At 42.0% G+C, this 22,369-nt stretch overlaps 2 protein-coding genes and 1 pseudogene across 3 annotated transcripts; all 3 read left to right on the top strand.

Annotated features, from left to right (window-relative positions):
• The first annotated feature begins 1,891 nt into the window (after nucleotides 1–1,891).
• On the top strand, nucleotides 1,892–9,993 carry LOC147893338 (serine carboxypeptidase 24-like). Of its 2 annotated transcripts, XM_087386170.1 has the most exons (11): nucleotides 1,892–2,251; nucleotides 2,430–3,334; nucleotides 7,213–7,320; nucleotides 7,427–7,522; nucleotides 7,636–7,728; nucleotides 7,846–7,931; nucleotides 8,133–8,390; nucleotides 8,564–8,694; nucleotides 8,884–8,979; nucleotides 9,112–9,217; nucleotides 9,684–9,993. In XM_087386170.1, exons 2-11 carry the CDS (start codon nucleotides 2,986–2,988, stop codon nucleotides 9,837–9,839), a joined length of 1,479 nt encoding a protein of 492 aa, XP_087242296.1. In that variant the 5' UTR covers nucleotides 1,892–2,251; nucleotides 2,430–2,985; the 3' UTR covers nucleotides 9,840–9,993. The 2 variants fall into 2 exon arrangements, with proteins under 2 accessions (XP_087242296.1, XP_087242297.1); XM_087386171.1 differs by having other exon boundaries at nucleotides 1,892–3,334; nucleotides 9,112–9,221; nucleotides 9,688–9,993.
• Nucleotides 9,994–10,414: 421 nt separating this feature from the next.
• LOC147893337 (uncharacterized) lies at nucleotides 10,415–11,090 on the top strand (annotated as a pseudogene).
• Nucleotides 11,091–19,963: 8,873 nt separating this feature from the next.
• On the top strand, nucleotides 19,964–20,869 carry LOC147893336 (uncharacterized). The gene has a single exon (XM_087385713.1). The coding sequence runs from the start codon at nucleotides 19,964–19,966 to the stop codon at nucleotides 20,867–20,869; it is 906 nt and encodes a 301-aa protein (XP_087241839.1).
• Nucleotides 20,870–22,369: the final 1,500 nt, after the last annotated feature.

Here is a 22,369-nt window from a genome sequence, read left to right as displayed (position 1 = left end):
GTGAATCACCAGTTCACGAATCAGAACCATACCTCGTTGATCCCAGCTTCCAGTCAACAAAATCACGCCTGTGCTTTGTATATTTATTACAATGCATATCCAGATTCCAGATTCTAGAGGAAACAATCAACCTTCTCCCGCGTGCAGCACTGCAGGTCTCAATCAGGCCTCAAAGTTGAAGCGTTCTTGGAGCCCAATAAACCATGAAGAACTTTTAAGACCTTCCAGACCGTGCGTCGGTACAGCAGTCGCTTAAAATGCGTGCCCTTTTCCGTGTGACATTACATCCATCATCGCTTTCCAAGTTTCCAGCGCTGTACAAATGTCAGCGTCCATAATAACTTACAGCAGCTGACCATAGGTTCATTACGCTTTGGCTTTCGGGTTTTGCACCAAATTGTTGCAGGACCCAGCTGCAGCTGGACGTACTTTTAGACTTCTTACAGTTTTTACTGTTCTTATACAAATGTCTGCGGACTGCTGGACTTCAGAAGGAATGCCGAGGCATCAATGATCCATCCAAAGATGTCTGTGGCTAAGACTGTGGGGATTCTGAGGCTATCCCTTCATTGTGATTGCACTATAGGCGTAGCCTATGAGCGTCCTGACTAGAGCCTCCGGGGACGGATACACTGCTGAGGACTGCTCGTTGCATGTATCCCGTTGATTTGAGGTTGGTATGGGGCAGCAGAAGACGCGAATGTTGACACGAGTGCGGAATCGGAATTTGGGGTTAGTCGATGGGGGGGGGACCGGCCGAATTCGCTGAACACGGGGTAGGCAGATCACACCAAAATCAATGCTGCACACGATTTCGACGATAGTGGTTGTTTACCGGCGCTTCCCAGTTCCCAGTGCCCACATTGGGAGAGGGCGGTTCAACGTTCAGGAGAACAGTGAACAACCTTGCTACAGTGCGAGAAACATGCAGATAGGGAAAGGCGACAGCCAGCCGCTAGGCTTAAGGTTCTCTGAGTCCCCGGAGTGTGTCGTGTAGATAGGAGATGGGCAGGCAACAGATCTACAAGCAAGAATTGAGGCAATGGCGGGCCGATTTATGCTTGATACACCTCGCCAACCACAGGCTAGACTAGGCTCTATTGAGAGACTAGAGTGCGAGCCACTGACAGATCTGGCAGAGCTGAACGGTAGGTAAATCGAGGAAAGAGATGTACAATGGAGAGCCTGGAGTCTCGGAAGGAGCCTGGAGCGTACAGTCCAGGCAAGAGAGGTGGTCATTCAGTGATCAGCGAGATAAAGTAGGAGGAACAGTGTCGGAATATCGCTGCCCTCACGCTATGTATGTGTAAATTCGAGAGGCGAGAGACCACGTTAACTTAAAAGCGGGCGGGCAGATTCTTGTAATATTATTTCGATGCGTGAACTCATGGCAACGATCAGAGATGTGGAGAGAAAGAACTGAAAAGAAGAGTATACGGTTGGCTGTGCAGCAATAAAGGCTAAGATGGACGCAATACGCAATCGCACTCACAGTGAATTGAAAAGATGATGACTTGTGAGGTTTCATGTGCTCCAACACGTCAATCCTATGCAGAAATATATACATCATCAATCAATCTTTCGTGATAAAAGGAAAGCCTAATCCTTGCACCATTCTTGTTGGTTCTCCTTGTCAACGAAGTAGTTCTTAGTCATTCTTACCAGTCCACCCCTCAGGTTCGATCTCCAACCAGGTTGCAGCTAGCACTAGTTTACGACTTTCTCGTTCACACTCAGAAAACTAATTACCTGTTTCACAGCCCTTTGTCATCAATCCTCTCGCTAAGTTATTTATTTTTCACTTCCAATCTAAGTCCTCTAGCTAAGTTTTATCATTGGCCCCCAAGGAAAAGCACGAATTATACTGTTGTCAACCTTGGAGATTATCATATTGCCACACCCAAAAACATTGCATCGGCAGCAAATATCACTTGCAAAAAATAGTTTCAACGACATAGACTGGAGGGATGTATAAGTAGCTGGACATTTATCAGTTTTTTCAACCGTGGAAAGAGGTGAAGGTGACATAAGTTTTAGTATTTCTGACCGACCTTCCTAGTTCATCAGTTGCAAGAATCAATTTGCCGGCAAGGTTGTAGCAACCCATGCCACTCGCATGAACACATAACAAAAGTTCTCAAGATAGGACAACGGGACCCGGGGGCCGCGTCCGCCCCCAGGTCCCTCTAAGTCTTGAGCTATCAGTTGCAAAAAGTTAAAACCCAGTTGCAACAATCATGTGTTTGAAAACGTATTCATCGAACCCACTATTTACTCGTTTGTCAAGCTCCAAGATTATGGTCTCCGTCCCTCAACCGTTCCTTTAAAATCAGAGCGCCTAGGCCCTGAATTAAAATCGTGAGTCGTTGCTCCAGCTCTCCTCTTTAGTTCACAGTCTCTCTTACAAGATATATCTGTCATTCCTGCAGTTGTAATATTGTGCTGGGTTTCTATGACTCATGATGATCCATCCGTCCTGCTGCTCAAACTTCATGCAGTTCGTTTAAGGCTTAAGCTCTCCTCCTTGTTGCAGTGGCATTCATTGAACATTTCTCTTTACCAAAATTTCAAAGTCATCACTCATCACTCACAGTCATCTCTCTCTCTCTCTCATCGAAAACACTTCCTTGAACACCAAGATTCAATTGAAGTCATCATTCTCATCACGCTGTCCAGTAGTCCACACATTCTCACCACCGATTAACGATTTCTCGAGCCCTGCGTTGTCAATTTCTCCAGACGGTTTACGAGGAGTTTGCATGCGGCGCATGGAAGACGGTGCGAAGGTCGAGACGCGAGAGAGAGAGAGAGAGAGAGCGCAGTCTGCCAAATTGCCACCTTCATAAAAATCTTCCCAAAAGGTGCGCGCACTTCGTTGCTCGTTACCCTCAGGAGTCAGGGCTATCGCAACTTCTCTCTTGCGCTAGCTTGCTCACATTGCTCGCCTTTTGCTCCCTTCATCATTGCACACAACATCAGCACGCAATGATCAACATCGACCTGCTTTCTGTTGCTCTCAATCACTTGCTTACTCCCCCCCAGCTCCCCGCCATGCACATCTTCTTGAGGCCATATACCTTCTCTGGCTCGGCAGCTGCCTACGTCCTCCTCCTGGCTTTCGCGCTCACTGCTGCCCTTGGGCAAACTGACCAGGAGCTCCGGCAACAAGAGCTGGATCGTATCCTGGCGCTTCCAGGCCAACCCCATGTCCAGTTTGATCAGTATTCCGGCTATGTTACAGTGAACGAGGAGGACGAACGAGCACTGTTTTATTGGCTTACTGAAGCAACGGAGGATGCTTCTTCTAAGCCCTTGTTACTGTGGCTCAACGGGGGTATGTAGCTAAACTCATTCTCTTTTATTGGCTGTGTAAGTTAAGGGAATCTTTTCTCATTTCGCTTTTCCAATGTTTTCTCTGGAATTTCCATTACCACGAAGCAAATAGGTGCCCACGACATTCAAAAAAGGGTATTTGAATTAGCGCTAAGGTGGGAGGTGCAAATTAACCTAAGCGTTTGTGGGCATATTATTCTCAATTGTGGATTAACCAAACTAGTTTCGGCTTAGTCTGGAAGGTTCTCTGAGCAGGTATATACAGAGGGGAGGGAGGGTCGAGCTGAGAACCTGCTTTTGATGCTATGTAGACAAGTCAGAAGGAAGGGTTAGAGTCGCGGGACTGGCATCCATTGATCGCCATACCAATCGCTACGATTCTGTATGGGTAGACGTTTGATTTTTGCGAACTGATGAAGTCGACCAGTTCATGGCGCTTATGAAAGGTTTCTAACGAAGAAATACTGTCATTTCTCTTCACATACAGACGGGTACACTTTATAATACGTAGCTTGATTTCCTTGCAAGCGACTTGTCGAGGGTGACACACAAGTCGTAAGGCCCGAAGTACAGATGTAGCATTATTTGTGCCACACTTTGCCAACAAGAACGACCTGTCATACCTTAGGTAATGCTATAAATATCCGTTCTCTCTCAGCAGGTCTGTCAAGAATGGCAGACAAAAAGCAAAGTATCGGCCCTATGATATTCTCCATCCACTAGCGTCGGTCTCATCCTCCTGGAAACTGCAGCTTTCCATGGGACCCTCCCAGCGTCAACGGAGTTCCAAACGGCGCAGGTCAATCTTCTTCACCTTTGGTCCGACTCCAGGTTCTCCTCTGTCGCTCAACCGTGCCTAGCACGACCTCTCACTCTCAGGTAAGCATTCGAACGTTTTCCTTATTAATCCCATGTCCTCGTTGCTGCATCTGTTCTCTCCAATACGACATTGATTCGTAGAGATGGGGTGAAAGCAGCCAACGCAAAGCTTTAATGAGAGATGCCAGGAAGAGAGGATCTGAATTAGGTTCAGGTACACGAAATTTCTGCTACAGGGAACCGAGGAAGCCCAGAGATCATACAGTCCACAAAAAAGATACGATGGGCGGAGGAGCGAAACTACAGAATACAACAGCACTTAACAGAAATAATTCGTGAACAGCTTGGGCGTGATGTACTTTGTACCCAATGCCATGAGGCTTGGAGGGTCCCCTGCACCCTACATGATCCATACGACAAAGGAAGGTGGGTGGAGGATATCGCAAGGTGCACTATCGTTAGTAAAGGCCATAAGAAAATTGTAATTTGCTGGTTCATGGTACATATTAAAATCTTCAGAACCTTTGAGTTCCTACGGTTCAAATATTGTAAACTTCATTTTTGCGTTAATTGCCATGATGATCCACTAAGCCTTTGTTTGATGGATACCCAGTCTGACCGGTCTGGGTTGGGAAAGCTTAATGTTAGTGCATTGACCGTGACTTTTCTGTCATAAGTTCTATACTTAAAGCTCCCAAGTTGCATGTGCGATGCTCGCTCAAACTTCAAACACTGTTTGCCAGCTCTTCCCTGTATCAGTGTGTAGCGTGCGCTTTTACAAACGATTGCGACAGAGAGTGCAATGGAGAGTGACACGGTGAACGTAAAATAAAATAGGTCAAGGCCTGGATACGAGAGCTACCATCTATTGTTTGGCCACCTGGGATTTGCAATTCTAACCGCATCTGTTTTTGAATATTATGACAATGTATCTTATATTTCTTTTCGAGGGATGTAAATCGGACTGTGGATGGGAATGTGAAGGCTTTGGCGTCGTTTCTCAGGCAATGTTGAATTCGTCGGACTCTAGTTGGGTTGGGCATTTAGTGTTGAAGATCCTTCTAGTTCTGTCGGGTGAAGAACGCAGTGCATGTGGTCTAGGTTTTCTACACAAGGTTCGCTCGTGTGTCGTGCTGCTGTTACACTCCTGTAGTCTATAGAGTAGAGTCAGTAGACTGTAGAAACATCCTGATTCGCGGCCACGAGCACGTGAAAAAGGTTTGAATGCTGAGACTGCATTTGAGTCGTAGTATTTTATGCCGAGAGAGAGAAATGTTGCAGCTTGCAAGTTGCCAGTTTTTAGATTGGAAATCGCAACATTCGTTATTGCGCGGTGGATCACGGCCGACGGTTTCAAACTTTAGGTAATAAATCGCACATGAACAGTAGCGGTGCTATTCTTTTGAGGTCCGAACAGTTGGATTGAAGCACCTTGTCTGGAAACATATATAGCGTGGAGGACGATGCCCTCTGCATTGTAAATATTTTACCTTCGCAACATGCTGCAATAAACTTGGCCATTGTATGATAAATTTATAGCTACAAAGATCCTCGCGGAAGTAGCTACAGCCTACTGCCATTGTTTACACTAAGTAGTGGGGATGCAGGCGTCGGTGTTTTGTAGTCGTTGGGAGGAAGGACACTGACGCATTTCGAGGTGCAGCCGGTGCACCCAAAGTATAGCAGGAATAGTTTCTTGCGTCAGGGTAGCTTTCCAAGCTTAGAAGACGAGGAGTGGATTCTTGTGTCAGGGTTGCATTCCGAAATCCGATCTGAGAGGCATTGTTTGTCTGAATTGATGAGTTCCGATGTAGGCGAGAGAAGTGGTCCAAAATTCGAAGGGAGACGGGGTGATTACAGCCCCATGAGAGGTGGGTCGGTTCAATTGAGCAACGCAACAAAGATCCGACATCCAACATCACCAATAATGATCTGGTGCCTCGGCTTTCTTTGCGAAGTTGCGACTGCATTCCAAGGCGATGATCTGGGCTTTCTTTGCGAAGTTCCAAGCCCATCGATGGGCACGTATCTTGAGTCATTACTAGCTGATCGTAAATTCCTTCATCACTCTCTTCTGCAGACTGCAACCCGCAATGAACGGTTTGGCAACTTTTGAGTAATATAAAAGTAGACCTCTTTCAATTAAAAAAGAAAGACGAAGTTATTGTCAACGGACTTATCAATGCACCAGGCGTCCACGGGAAAAGTTTTTGAGTAATATAAAGTAGACCTCTAAAGACGAAGTTATTGTCAACGGACTTATCAATTCACCATACAGCAGGCGTCCACTGGAAAAGTTAGCAAACGACGACTCATTGGGCCAACTGACAACCAACCATCTAGCCTAGCCTTTTTACAAACAGCCTCATAGTTTGCTCTCTACATCATGAATCCGAGTAAATCCGACCCTAATAAGATCAGACGGTATTCTAGTCTTAGTAAAAGAGTGTGAGCATCCCTGTACCTCCTCATTGACTCGTCCTCATCATTCTCTCGGCCTTGAGCAACCTTTAATGACCCGATCTCCTACATGACATGGTCGCCGATTCGCCGAACCTTGCTTGAAGCTTTCAACTAATAAGTTTCAGACTTGATTCCCCGTCACCCCTACTCTCTTCCTACAATTTGCAAAACCATCATCTTCACTGTCTTGATGCTTCAATCCATGATCCATCCATACATGACCTCAGAGCTCAGACCTTCAGGGCTCAGGCTCACAAAGCTGCACGCCAGCTATCCCAACGTCAATCTTGGGAACTTTGGAAATTGGGACAATGGGAAGCATACTCAATGTGCTTCTGGGACTGCGCAGTTGCGCAGCGACCTCAATAGGAAATTATTATTGTACCCCGCGTTCGAAGTATTTTTCTCACTTACTCGTCTGGGTCGTACCTAAGTGAAGGCCCCTGCTTAATGTCCAAGAGGGACAACGGTATTAGTGCGTTAACTGGACAGTGAGTTCATGAGGAGTGCTACAAGTTGGCATGGAAAATTGGAAATGCTTTACCACTCAAGGTTCAAGAATTAAATGTTTGTCCTTGTGTCCTTGGAGCTGAACAGGTCCCGGCTGTTCGTCCATTGCGTATGGAGCGTCAGAGGAGCTTGGACCTTTTCGTATTCGTAAGACCGGAAGCGGGCTCTATCTAAATCAGAACTCGTGGAACAAGGGTTATTCTTCTTCACTGTGTCTTCCTAGTATATGAAACGCGAAAAGTCTGACACGGAGTCGATGTGATTTTTGATCAACCGGTCTGACAGGGTTTGATTGCTGCAGTTGCAAACATTTTATTTCTAGAATCTCCTGCTGGCGTTGGATTCTCCTATACAAACACATCGACAAACCTGTTGGATACTGGGGATTCTCGCACAGGTAAACAGAACTTCCTCTATGGGGAAATTCTTGATTCTATTTTGAGACATTTTCAACAAATCGTCAATATTTGTCAATGTGCGGAGTCGTGAGAATGAAGGTTCTCTGTGCAGCTGAAGATGCGTATGCATTTCTTGAGAAGTGGTTTCTGAGGTTCCCCAAGTACAAGGGTCGGGAATTTTACATTTCAGGAGAGAGCTATGCTGGTAGACTCCCTTGTCCATTCTTTCTACGTAGTAGTGCGCTAGCCCTTTTTTCTTGAGGCTGTTCGAGTTTGTCTACAGTGGAGGAATGTGTACTCATAGTGAGATCACTGGATGTAGGACACTATGTGCCACAGTTAGCGAAGTTGGTGTACGAACGCAATCAAGGTTCTTCAAGGCCCTACTTGAATTTGAAGGGTTTCTTGGTAACTCCGAACCTCAGTTTTCTCAAACCAGAATTCAAAAAAACAATGAAGAGAAGCGGCGGGGGTTTCACTAAAGAAAGTGCAACCACACTTTCGAAATTTTGCATCACGATTAATAGAACTAACATACACTTCACGTAGCATGATGTAATGAGCAGCATGCCCTCTTACGATCTGATTCGGTGGTTGATGAACTGGCAGGTCGGCAATGCTGTGACGGACAACTTGTATGATAACCTTGGAACTGTGGATTTTTGGTGGACTCATGCCATTATATCTGACAAATTACATCGAAGTATCCTTAAGCATTGTGACTTTTCTACAATCAATACTTCGACAGCTTGCAGCCAGCTGATGTATGCAGTTAGCAAGGAAACCGGACACATAGATCCCTATAATATTTACATGCCTTCTTGCTCAAACCCCCTTGGACGGAGACATTTTCAATTCAAGAACTCGGTATGTTCTTCTTTGCACGTGGTTGTTCACTTTTGATTCGCTACACTTCCGCATGAACCTCCTTCACAGTTGTCGAATCTTGAACATGCTTTCTGTCTGTTTCTCTAGTCTTTCTTTCACTCCTTGGCCGTGCTATTTTGGGAACGTAATTGCCCATATTTTTTTTGACGCAGCTTCTGAGGCGGATTGAAGGATATGACCCTTGCATTGAGAACAATGCTGAAGTTTATTTCAACCGACCTGATGTGCAGAGAGCTTTCCATGCCAACACTACAGGCCTCTCTTATCCCTGGACGGCATGCAGGTATTGTTCTTGGGATTTGGAATATAAAACAAGACGAAGTAGATCTCAACAAAAGAATGTGAATGTAAGTCTTGAGACACCATGAAGCTTGCATCCCGAACAATATTCTAATTACAGAATGTAACGCAATGCTTGGAGCACATCGTTGACGGCTTGAACAACTGCCCTCTGTTTTGTGCGTTCGTCCAGCTCTGTATTAATACGCAACTGGCAAGACTCTGCTCTTTCGGTGCTACCAATCTATAGAGAACTCATCGGGACAGGCTTAAGGATCTGGGTGTTCAGGTTGGTGACAGTAAAATATACGAGGGTTGCATTGGTAACATGCTGCAAATGAATGGCTGTGCTTGCCAGTTGTACGAGAGTCGTTGTGTTCCCCTCGTCCACAGTTCACCTAACTGCCGAGCATTTGTGCAGTGGAGATGTGGATTCCGTAGTTCCGGTGACTGCAACAAGATATTCGCTCGCTCGTCTCAAGCTGCACGTCAAAACACGCTGGTATCCATGGTACCATAATGAACAGGCATGTATAGCTGGTTTTCTAAACTACTCGCACCGTATCTCCTGAGCAGATATTTGCACGGGGCTTGAGTTGTAATTTGGGGTGAAAGCTTATCCGCACAGGTTGAAAGGCAAAATCCCTAAGCTGGTCTCGAACGTCGTGAGATGTAATTCAAAACAGTATATACATCTTTGGCTACATCTTTTCACAAACTGAATGTAATTCTTTAGTCAACTCTGCATCGGATACCCGGTCTAAGTTTTGTTCAATCCAGTGCTCTAGAGACTTGAGGGGCGCCCCGGCCTGCTGTTGTTGACGGATCTAAATCTTTTCGTCGAACTTCTAGTTCCTTGATTTTGCTGGCGTAAGCCATTCCCAACAACAATAAGAACAACGAAGAAGGATCACATCAATGAAATCTCTGCGGGTGCGTGGACAAGAAAGCCGATATGTTAGTAAGGTGACCGAATTCAAGGGGTGTGTGCAGGTAGGTGGTTGGACGGAGATCTACGATGGACTGACATTTGCAACAGTTCGGGGAGCAGGCCATGAAGTTCCTCTTTTTCAGCCGGAACGTGCGTTCACTTTGATCAAGTCATTTCTGGCTGGGCAGCCCTTACCAACTAGAAACCTTCAGTTGTAGATTCACATAGGTCTAAGAAGAATTTTTCATGGACAATGCCAGAAACGTTTTTCAAGCTTGGGTGTATTGTATGGATTTCTTCATCGTCACTTGCATCAATGTAACTAGTGGGAAGCCCGTGTTATAGCTATCCCCATCTCTTAGTTGCAAAGAGTCGTCTTAAAAGACATTACTCTCTCTCTTATATCCTTGAACATATGGAGAAACTATCAACGGTATAGAAATAATAATGCAAAACATCAAATAAACGATTCAATTATTTGTTGTAAAACAAACACGAACAGTCGTAGTAAAAAAGACACGTTTCGTATATCGAACTATGTAAACATTCGTTGGATGTAATATGAAGTAAGAGGTTTTCTGTGCATCAGTAAGCACTGTTTAGAATACACAGATTAGCAGATTTCTATATCGTATCACGTCCTTGACGGAGCCCAACCTCGTCGAGTGCAGCACAACTCGGAACGTAGCCGTCCCTGTGAAGCCTGATCCGGACTCGATGGCACAAAATGCGGCTGTCTCTCGTTACCTGCAAGGTTGACAAGCTGTCATATTCAAACTACCAACCATGGAAAATGACCACGGAGTTACTATTTCAGAAACTCGACCTGCTCGACATTGTTGACGGGTCAACCCCTTGTCCTGATCCAACCGTTGTTACGAATGCACAACAGGTAGCGGATTGGAAAAACAAAGGACTTGAATGCGCGGCTGGAACTCTTCTTGTATATGGAAGAAGAACAGAAGCAAACAGTGAGAACACTCACGACTGCCCATCAAATTTGGGGTCAATTAAGACAAACATACCAGCACACGGATGTTTCGTCACAAATCGCCAATCTGAAGAAATTGATGAAGACAAATATGTCTGACGCAGAGGATGTCTCTAAGTTTCTTCGACAAACCTGGCGTGCCGCAATGGACGACCTCACCCTCTCTGGGTTGGTGCTCGCTCAAAATGTGCAAGCCATATGTCTCCTGGCGGCCCTACCGACGTCATGGCAACCGTTCATAACCACACAGACCACGCTAGCCAATCTTTCGATTCCACTACTCATCCCAGCGATTCTACAAGAGTCAACCATGTAAGGACACCTAAATTCGTCCTCCAATAATCCCACTAATCTAGCAATGTATACCAACGATCGCTTTAACAACAAGCAGGGAAATTGTATGAAGCCCGGATTGAGATCATCCCAAAATAATCGAAATCGACCTGCTCAACGACATGACAAACACAAGGAACTCTAAACCTATTACTATATAGGAAAGCACACTATAACTAGTAAAGTTTGCATGATTTGCTACTTAGAAATAGCAAAATTTAGCTCTCTAACTAGCTAATTCATTTTCCTACGTACCATAAGGCTTCTATATAGAAACTTGTTTGTCTAACTAGCAAAATCCATGGTTTTTCTACATAGTAATTGTTGCGAATCTAGGAAATTCTAAGTTTTCCTATATAACAATCCCCTTCCAAGTTTTTAGATCTAGGAAATTCTTCTTTTTGCTATATAGTGGTCAAGTTTCAAACTTTTGCACCTAGAAAATTATGTTTTTCGCTATATAGTAATTTTTCTTTTGGAAGAGGGTCTAAGAAAATTTCTTTTTGCTATATAGTAGTCCTTTTGCAATCTTTTGCATCTAGGAGATTATTTTTTTTCTATATAGTAATTTTATGACTTTAGCAAATACATCCTTTTGCTATGCAGTCCAAAATTTTTAATCTTGTAAATCGCATGTATATTAGCCAATGTTCCACTCATATCTACTAAATTCATGTTTTTGCTTTATATCAATCTTGTAATATATTGTGAATCACATTATCTATATGGTCTTTGTTCTCAATCTAAAAATTTTGGATTCAATGTAAGAAATTTCAAAAAGCGTTCAAGAGCTCTCTATCTAGGAATTTTGGGTTTATTCTTGGAGGTTTTTAACATGCTATTGGCATCATGGAAATTACCTCAATGCTAATGGAACATCCTATAATATTTTAAAATGGTTGCTTCATTTGTCAAAACTATCATTTTTGTAAAGCAATGTGTTTAATAGGGTGGTTGCAAGCCAAGGGTGTCCACTTTTGGTTCAGTGCCCGAACTTTGGGGGGGGGGGGGAACAGGCCTTTTTGCACACAAATTTGGAAATCTAACCTACTTCTCTAGGGATTTAGTCAATACATCACACATGGTTTTTTGCACACAATGGTATGGTCTGATCGAAAATTGGAGATTCACAATGATAATTTTATTATGGCGCAGTGCAGGTTCATAGGGGCCGTCACACTTTGTCACAAACAAACACCATCATATTAATTTCTTAATATCTCACTCATTATGCATCAGATGATAGTGAAACTTAATATGTATTCTCCTCACATAGTGTGAAACTTAAATTGATTTATTGGTAATTATTTGAATGCATTATATAATAATTATTAATTATTTATAAAATTTAAAGACCTAAAAAAGGTACATTTTGGTGCACACTGTATTTTTTGAGTGTTGTCAAAAAATTGGTCAAATCCAATTTGGTAAAGGGTTAGTACACACATAAGGATATGTGGTGCAAGCATCAAATCCCAAATCCAACGGTTAGATTTTGTGAGCTGTCAGATTTACTTTTACTTTTACTTGTTAGAGGAGTAGTAAAGAAAATAAGAATTAATCTTGGTAACTTGTGCACGTAAGTAAACATGCCAAAAATCACATATTTTGTAGTCCTCCACGTGATGAATAAGAGGACAAAATTTTGGTCAAATTTGAGTGAGGAAAGCATCAATTATCGCCTCCCTAGGTGAAATCCCCATGTTTTGGAAATAAAGTGGCACCCTAGCCAAATACCAAGGCTAGATAGGCTTGGTATTAGGCTTGGAAGGGTAGGTTTGTGGCATCACCAAGCCTAGTGGTGGTAGCCATTAGGGCGTGGGCATCTTGCTCATGTGGATTGAACAACTCATTAATTTTGCCTCATCACCATGCCATGTGAGCCATCTTGACCATGTTTGACTTGCCACCTCACCCTGTGCCACCTCCCACTCACCCCCACTCATGGTACCACATCAACCACGTCTGCCACCTCATGAAGCCACATCAGAGACACCCTAGGTGCCACATCATCACTCAAGTGCCACCTCATACCACCACCTCATCATTGCCAACTCATCACCACCACCTCATGCTGCCACATCACCTTGCCACCTCACTTATCACTGCCACCTCATGCTGTCACATGAGGCTAGAGCATGAGACATCATCATCCCCATTGATGCCACATCATTAGCATGCTTGGTGTCACATTAGCCACGAGTTGCCACCATAATTAAAACGAAATAATAGCATTAGGATACGATATATGGTATATTGTTATGGCAAAACAAAAGTGAAATTATACATAAGAATATATAACCACGTTAGGTGATGCAAACATTATTGAACCAAATCATATTAACATTGGATTCCATAGTATATAATTTGATGTAAATTCAAGGGAACTACAAAAATTAGTCTAAAACAGAATGCCTTCAAATAAGAGGAGCCACTCATTCTATTCAAATCTCTACATCCACTCAATTTAATCAAATTGAATCCAATCAAAGCAAGGACATTGATATGTGACCTTATCCGATGGTTACCAAAATTGACAAGGGTCTTAAGGCAAGTGGGTTCCATGATCTTACCAAGTATGAAGTGCATCCGACATCGTATGTCCGGTCGAGAAGGTCAAATGCCCAAATTCTGTGTGCATGGTATCCACGTGAAGGAGAAATACGAATTGGCCTACGACATTGATATGTGAACTTGTCCGATTGGTACCAAACTTGACAAGGGTCTTAAGGCAAGTGGTGTCCATGATCTTGACAAGTATGAAGTTCATCCAAAATTGTATGTCTGGTCGGGAAGGTCAAATGCCCAAATTTCCATGTGCATGGTACGTACGTGAAGGAAAAATACGGATCGGCCTAAGACATTGGTATGTGAACTTATTTGATGGGTACCAAAAATGACAGGGGTCTTAAGGCAAGTGGTTTCCACGATCTTTCCAAGTATGAAGTTCATCCGGCACCGTATGTCTAGTCGGGAAGGTCAAATGCCCCGAATTCCATGTTCATAGTATACATCGTATGTCCGATTGGGAAGGTCAAATGCCCCAAATTCCATGTGCATGGTACATACCTGAAGGAAAAATATGGATCGGCCTAGGGTATTGATATGTGAACTTGTCTGATTTGTACCAAACTTGACAAGGGTCTTAAGTTAAGTGGTTTCCATGATCTTGACAAGTATGAAGTGCATCCAATGCCGTATGTCCGGTTGAGAAGGTCAAATGCCCATGTGCATCGTATGGACGTGAAGGAAAAATGTGGATCGGCCAAGGACATTGGTATGTGAACTTGTCGAATGGGTACCAAACATGACTGGGGTCTTAAGGCAAGTGGTTTCCATGATCCTTCCAAGTATGAAGTGCATCCGACACTGTATGTCTGGTGGAGAAGGTCAAATGTCCAAATTCCATTTGCATGGTATGTATGTGAAGGAAAATTACGGATGGGCCAAGGACATTGGTATGTGAACTTTTCCAATGGGTACCAAAATTGACAGGGGTCTTAAGGCAAGTGGTTTCGATAATCTTGCAAAGTATGAAGTTCATCTAATAGTGTTTGTCCGATCGGTAAGGTCAAATGCCCAAATTTCTATGTGCATGGTATGTACGTGTAGGAAAAATATGGATCGGCCAAGGATATTGGTATGTGAACTTGTCCGATGGGTACCAAAAATGATAGGGGTCTTAAGGCAATCGGTTTCCTTGATATTTTCAAGTATGAAGTTCATCCAAAATCATATGTCTAGTCAGTAAGGTCAAATGTCCCAAATTTCATGCACATAGTACATACGTGGAGGAAAAATATGGATTGGCCTATGACATTGATATGTGAACTTGTCCGATGGGTACAAAACTTGACTCCATGTGCATGGTATGCACATGAAGGAAAAATATACGTAAGTCAAGGACATTCATATGTGACTTTATCCGATTTGTACCAAACTTGACAAGGGTCTTAAGGCAAGTGTTTTCGATGATCTTGACAAGTATGAAGTTCATCAGACATTGTATGTCTGGTCGGGAAGGTCACATCCGATTTGTACCAAACTTGACAAGGGACTTAAGGCAAGTGTTTTCGATGATCTTGACAAGTATGAAGTTCATCAGACATTGTATGTCTAGTCGGGAAGTTCATATAACTAATTGCATTGACATGTAGCATGTTGTGCAATTAGTTATATGTTTTGATACCATTCCTAGTACTATTGGCCACATGAAGATGCAAGGGGTAAATCCATCATCATTTTGGATGTAAGAGAGATTTGGAAGCCACCCATGCCATAGCTAGCATGTTATTTGTCCATTTGGGCCATAGTAGGAACCATTTTGCATGTAAGCATGAATATTTTAGCTAGCTACCACCGAAGGTTTTAAGAAAAGGGTTGGAGCAGATAAAGGAGTATCCATTTTTAAAGGAAAAACATAGTTTGAGTATAACAAAACAATCATTCTAGACTATACCTTACAAAGATAGAAGATCTCAAAAATTTACACCTTTATGAGAGGGAGAGAGCGAGAGGAGGGGCGGGGGTCAAGAGGGGTGGAGATAAGGTTGATGGATAATCCATGCAAGCAACTAGAAAGGATGCAAATGGTCTTGGGTTGTCGGTTAGTCATGAAAGGAAATGGTTATCTCGAAGGTAAAACTCGAAGTAACAAAATTGGGTGGCGGCAAAACTCCCGCCCAACGTCTCTCTCATCGCGTCGGCCTCTAGCTACTGTCCTCGGTCTTTGCTCTCCCCTGCAACTTCCTACTCTTCACTCGATCCTCCCTACATATACCTTCCCCTTGCTCCCTGATCTGGTGCACTCTCCTGCAACCCTCATGTCCTTCGATTCCTGTAAGCTCCAGCCTCAAACTAACTAGAGACGTGGAGAAGATATGAGTTCAGCCATTGTTGTTGCTTCTACCATGGCTCGTACCAAGCAGACCGCTCGTAAATCTACAGGAGGAAAGGCTCCCCGTAAGCAGCTCGCCACCAAGGTATCCTCCTTCCTTCCCCTCTTTGAAAATCCTCGCAAACCACCCCTCCACGCTTCCTTTCCTGCAAAAATCTGAAACATCACGGAGGTTTCCTTTGTAGTTCGATCTTCACCACTTAATGTTGCGAAGCTTTTCAAGCTCGTAGTAGGCAGGGAATATGTAGGAGACGCAGCAGAATAGAAAGAAAGCCACTGACGTAAGACGTAGAATATCCTCATTCTATTGATTAGTGGTATATCCTCATTCTTTTGTGCTTGTATTACAGGGTATATCCTCATTCTATTGATTAGTGGTTGCGCTACGAGGACCACTCTATCTCGTTTGATCTACTAATCCTCCAGGTTGGACAAATGCTTTATCTCCTTACTTGCGTTGCAATGTAGATTTAATTTATTTCTTGATTATCTTGTAAAGATTTAATTTGTTTCTTGATTATCTCTAAAATAAATATGTATAGATCTTGTATTTTTTTGTTACCTTCTTGAAGAAAGAAACAAATTAGGGAGTATGAGTTGGTTCTTATATTATGCTATGATGTACTATTCTTAAGTTCTTCGCATTATGCTATGATTATGTAATAATTGTGTTCTTATATTACGCTTATATACTTGTGTTATTTTATGCCATGCTATGTTACTTATCTATAAGTTTTTGCTATGTAGGTCAAATGCAAGTGGGGTTTAGGATTTGCTTTATGCTTGTATTATGTCTTACATATTGTATCATGTCTAAACACATTATCTATGTGTTAGCTGTGTTTCTTCCTCTAATGGTGTTTCATCCATATGTTAGCCATATGTATGTTAGCTAAGTTATATATCTTGGTCTCTACTCTATCTAAGTTAGCTCCATCATATACCTTGTGCCACATAAGCAAGAGTTGTCGGTTGTTAATAGGTTATAGATGCTTGCATGGCTCATGCACTTCTACTCTATGCTTCAATGCTTACATATCCATGCTCTATTCTTCAATGTCATGCACTTTATATGTCATGGTGTTTCATCCTCTAATGGTGTTACATCCTTTGATTGAGTTTCAGATGGCAAGTTCCTCAAGCAATTTGAGAAGGTGTACTTGCAACTATAGGTGTGCCCATACCCCTCAAGGGTGGCAGCTTATTAGTAGAAGCACCTACTATGAGCATTGCAACCATGACTTATCTGGAAATGTGCATCCGATTCAGCAAAGAGAAGTTCAAATTGAGAGTGAAGAGCGGATGCCATCTCATGTAGAACAAGCAAGGGAGATGAATACGTCTTCTAGGGTGATGGAACGAAGAAGGGTTTTTTGTAGTTGTCTCGCATATTGTCAGGGTGGACGACATGTGGCTCCGTCAACTTATGTTTTACACCAACAATTGAGGCATAGATACGAAGGCTTGGGTACGCACTTGGGGTTCCTCGAACAAGGTGATACAAATGAAAATGAATCACAAGATCTTCATGATGAGCCTAATGAAAATGAATTGCATGACCTCAATGATGAGCCGATTGACCCCCCTATAGTCTTTGCTAGTGTTGATGAATTGCAAGGACCCTTGCTATGCAATCAAATACTAGAGAAGATAATTGAGTTCCAAGCTTTATGGGATGAGCATCAAATACCAATCAAGGCCCAAGATAAAATGCTTGAGCTCTTGTTTGGAGACATGGGTGGAAGAAGAGTAGGTAGAAGTGGAAAATGCAAGAAACCAAGCTTGAGTAAACTCTTGGTACAACTACCAAAATCATGGGATCGCACCCTTGATGGAATAAGAGTTCCTGCTTGTTGGGAGCAACTAAACTCTATGTTCAATGGACTTGGTATGATTCAATCTCAACGCTACAGACTATGTATCGGTCCAGATGATAATCGACATGATATTGAGCTTCTTCAACCTAGTGAAGAGGATGTGTATGCTGGAAATGCAATACTATGTTATTGTCACGAGAATGCAAGGAAGAGAATCTTTAAACGTGATTGTTCTACATGTTGTGAGAAGTGTAAAAAATGTAATAAGCCAAGGAAGGATTTGCTAGCATTTGACTACTTGCCTATCGGTAAGCAACTAGAGCACCTAGTCAAGAGTAAAACAAATTGTCATGATTTACTAAATATGTGGGGTAGAAAGGAAAGGTGGTTGGGAGAGGAAATAAATGCACAACCAGATAGTATATGTGAATTTTGGGACGGATCAAAATGTCGTGAGGTGCAAGACTTTTGGAATCCGAATGCTGAATATGAGCTGCCAATGGTTTGTGGAAACCCCAAATGCAACAAAGTGTATACCACATATCCAACATCATGTTTCTCAGAGGTTTTAAAAAGAGGATGGAATGAAGGGACACAAGAGTACGAGCTTGTATGTAAGTAGTGCCGCTTTTCCAACAAGTGCAAAAAGAAATCATGCAAGGTATACATTTCTTTATAAAACGAATATAACTTCTTCTCTTTGGTTTATAACTGTGCTCTCTTTGTCATATGTATTAAAAGATATTATATTAACAAGTATTTTAATCACAGGGTGATCCTCGAAACTTTGCACTTCTTCTCCATTGGGATGGTTTTCAAGCTTCTCGAACCACCCAAAAGGATTGTGGTGCTGTTGAAATTATGGTTTTAAATGGTGGAAAGAGCTCCATAATTGGAGTTCTACCAGTATTGTTTATACCATTTAGTTGCAAGAAAATAATTCGAAACTCAAGTGATACCTTTAGCACATTCTTGCGGCCTCTTATTGATGAACTAGAACAACTTTTCATCGAGGGGATTGATGTGTTTTACAACTATCCCGTGGAACAAATATTTGATGTTTCCTTTGGTAAGACTAAACTATGCAATCTTCGTGCAATGTTGATGATGGTCACTGGAGATCATCCAGCCCAGTGCAAGATAGGTTTATTCAAAGATGGTGGACAATCATTTTGTCAAAGGGATAAAGCTCAAGCCACTCTAGATGTTACTAATCCTTCATTTCAAGGGAGATATGTGTATGATGGTAACAGGTTTCAAGCTAGGTACCCACCTCCCAAACGCTCTTTGATTGAAATGGTCGAGGTCTTGTCACAATCAAGAAAAGCCTTCACACAAGTAGAACGAGAAGGAATACTGGATTATCAGGAGAGTCCATACTATGGAGGTTATATGATCTCTATGGTTTTAATTTATCATTGGACTTAGTATATGATGCAATGCATGTTTTTTCCTTGAATGTTTTTAGCAAATATATCACTTCACTCATGAGAGCATCAACCAATGAGACCAAAAGAGCGATAGACTCTTGTGTTGAGGTAGTAAGTAAGATTGTGCCTTCATCTATTCGGTATGGGCGATGGCCACATGTTCCAAGTAAGCATCATGAAAGCTTTAAGGATGAGGAGAACCAAAAGTTTATGCAATGGTGCCTACCATATATCTTAAACAAAATAGAAGGTATTCCGAAGCACTTACATGACTTGGGTATTTTGTTGATTGATATTGCACATAGTTTCTATAATTATAGCCGTGACAATGGTTGGTCAAAGGAAACTATGAAAACAGTACGTGCTTTACTCCTTGCTTGGAGAGTAAAAAGAGAAGAGTCATTGGGAGCAAATTCTTCACCATTAGAGCATGTTGTAGGTTCGTATACCATCTTACTAGATGTAAACTTGTTGAACATTTGATGACTAGTGTTCCTTTTGTATCTTTGGTGTAGTCTAACCAAATTCTCTTATGTTTACAGGCAATGCGGAAATATTAGATGATGTTTATAGACATGGGATGCATGATGTATTTTGGTGCTATCTATTTGAACGCCTGGTTTCATCTTATGTGGGTGTCAATACCAATAATCGAAATAATGAAGTAACATATGCTCACTTCTATATGAGAACCCATTTTACTAAGGTTTTTAGTACCATGCAAGAAGAAATGGATGGTCTCATGCCACATGAAAGGTTGTTAATGGAGGTACATGGATCTATTTATCTCCCTGATGGTTATGAAACAACCAATCAAGAAAGTCCATCATGTCATTCAATACATGAGTTTGGACTTTTAGAGGTTTCTTCAATCATGAAAGCTAAGGATTTTCGGAGAGTTCTTGTCATGCATAATGGAAATCTTCCTTGCTGCAAAATGATGAAACTAAAAGGCATTCCAATAACAAGGAAGAGAAGAGTACATCGATTGCTCTCTCAAGAAGAACAAAAGTATCTTGAACAAATTTGGTGTACTGAAGTGGGTTTTCTTCAAGGACGTCATGTCACAATATATCAAAAGGTCTTTTATAATGGTGATATTTATAAGGTTGGAGATGATGTAGTGGTAAGAGTGGATGGAAACGATGCAACGGAAAGTGTAGGTCATTGGAAGGCACACATTAGGGAGTTCTTCTCTATACAATGGGATGGAGAGTATATGGTTTTTTTTAGTGCAGAGTACTATAAGCAATGCATTACAATGATAAATGACAAGGAGCATTTGTTGATAGACCCAGTAACAGGAATGAGTGTATTACAAGCTCAATGTCTTCCATACTATTGGAATTGTATAAGATCCATAAGTTCTTTGTTGCATAAGTTTATGCCTTTGCCTATTAGTAGTAAACTTATTGCATATGAAACAAAAGACTTGGCTCAAAGAACGCGGCTATTGAAAATAGGTGAAGTTGGTTGTGTGCCTCCTTGGTTGGAACATGATGATGTTGTGCTAGCATGCATTGATGTTAGTGATTTGAATAGTCAATTCCTACATGCTGTGATAAGAGCAGTTGATTATGAAAGGAAGCAAATCATGCTAGCATGGCTGAAACAAGATCACACGCATGAGAACACATGGAAGGTTGATAATGAAGAGAGCTTTTGGAGGGACTGGAACTGTTGCATCATAATAGTACCAGGATGGGCGGTTATCAGTAAGAGGAGAGTAGTGTCATCTAATGGTGAATCTTCTTATTTACCTATGGTTTGGATATCATAATAATACCATGATATCATTGGGTATGCATGATGCATTTTCATGCAAGCGAGAACAAGTAAGAATAATTATTCTTTTTCATTTATTACTTATAATGCTCTTTTCTTAAATAGAAGAAATATTCTTATTGTAAAAACAAATACTAGCTATTTTTTCAAATTTGTTCACTAAGCCTTATGGTTTTATTGAATTGTTGTTCAGGCTAGAGTTTATTATGTCTTCTCCCGATGTACCGAATTTGGAATCCTTATTGGAAACTATTTCTCAACTACAAAAGACAATAGAGCAGCTAAAGGGAAATAATACTAGCTCTTCAAAAAGATTGCATGTGGTAAGCTCCATGAGTAAAGAGATGTCCAAAATGCCTCAACGATGCACAATGCAAACAAATAGTGGTGATGTATCTTTGCTAGAGATTCCTACTTATGATCAAATTTTTCGACCCCCAAAGTTGGCAGATCGTGAGTGTGGCATGCTCTATGGAAGGGATTTTTTACTACGCCCACAACAACACAAAGCAACTATAGACGCGCTTGGTAGACGTGCAAAATAGCGGGCGTGTCTAGAGGCGTTGCTCTAGTAGAGAAATTACGGGCGCGTCTATTAGCGCGGCTAAATGCTCGTCTATTTGCGCGTCAATCACCGCGTTTATTTGCGCGTTAGACCTGAGAAAATACGGGCCCGTCTAACATCCCGTCTATTAGCGCGTCTATCTGCACGTGTATTTGCGCATTTATTTGCACGTTTACACTGAGACTCAGACGCGCATTTAGACGCAGGGTTAGACGCGCTCCAGAGAATATAGAAAGTGAGATTTTGGTGTACATCATTGCTTTCCAAACATTGCCCATGATTACCAAAGCACATAATTTTTTGCAAGCCCACATATACAAGAATTAAGGGAAATGAGGAGAACGAGACAATATGTAAAATAGTTTTGCCAATATCAATTGTGGGGCTACGGTTCAATCTCATCCTCAATGAGATCAACCCTTGCCAAACTATCTACTTCAAAATCCAAACAAGTGTTTAGATCTACAAATACATTCAACCCACCACTACTTGTGCCACTCATGTGCTCATCGAAATCAAGATCTCCAATGGTAGGCTCGTCCTCACGGGTAATGCCGGCCTCAATATCTATATCTCCTATCTCATGATCATCCTCCTCTCTTGTATCACGGTCATCATCACGTCCATGGGCATGATCATCCTCCATACGCTCCATATTAGTAAATGTACTATACATCACTTTGGAAGGTGGCATAATAGGTATGACATGCCACCACCTATTATTATCCACCATTGGTTGATAGACAACCTAATTCAAACACAAATACAATCATGTTACTTTTCTTGCATCAAATATTTAAAAGCGAGTATTTTTATGTGTGCGCACAGTACCTGTTCACATTGTTGCGGTAGTATTAGTGTGTCCTTCCTACTTTGCCAAAACTTTGTGGAGTCAATAGTTACAAAGCCACTTGCATGGCATTTGATTGT

This window comes from Dipteris shenzhenensis, chromosome 15, assembly GCF_047967505.1.
Source record: "Dipteris shenzhenensis isolate YYH24624 ecotype China chromosome 15, Dip_SZ_1.0, whole genome shotgun sequence".
Lineage (NCBI taxonomy): Eukaryota > Viridiplantae > Streptophyta > Polypodiopsida > Gleicheniales > Dipteridaceae > Dipteris > Dipteris shenzhenensis.
The sequence above is the reverse complement of the archived record's forward strand: the minus strand, read 5'-3'. Positions and strand labels throughout refer to the sequence as shown.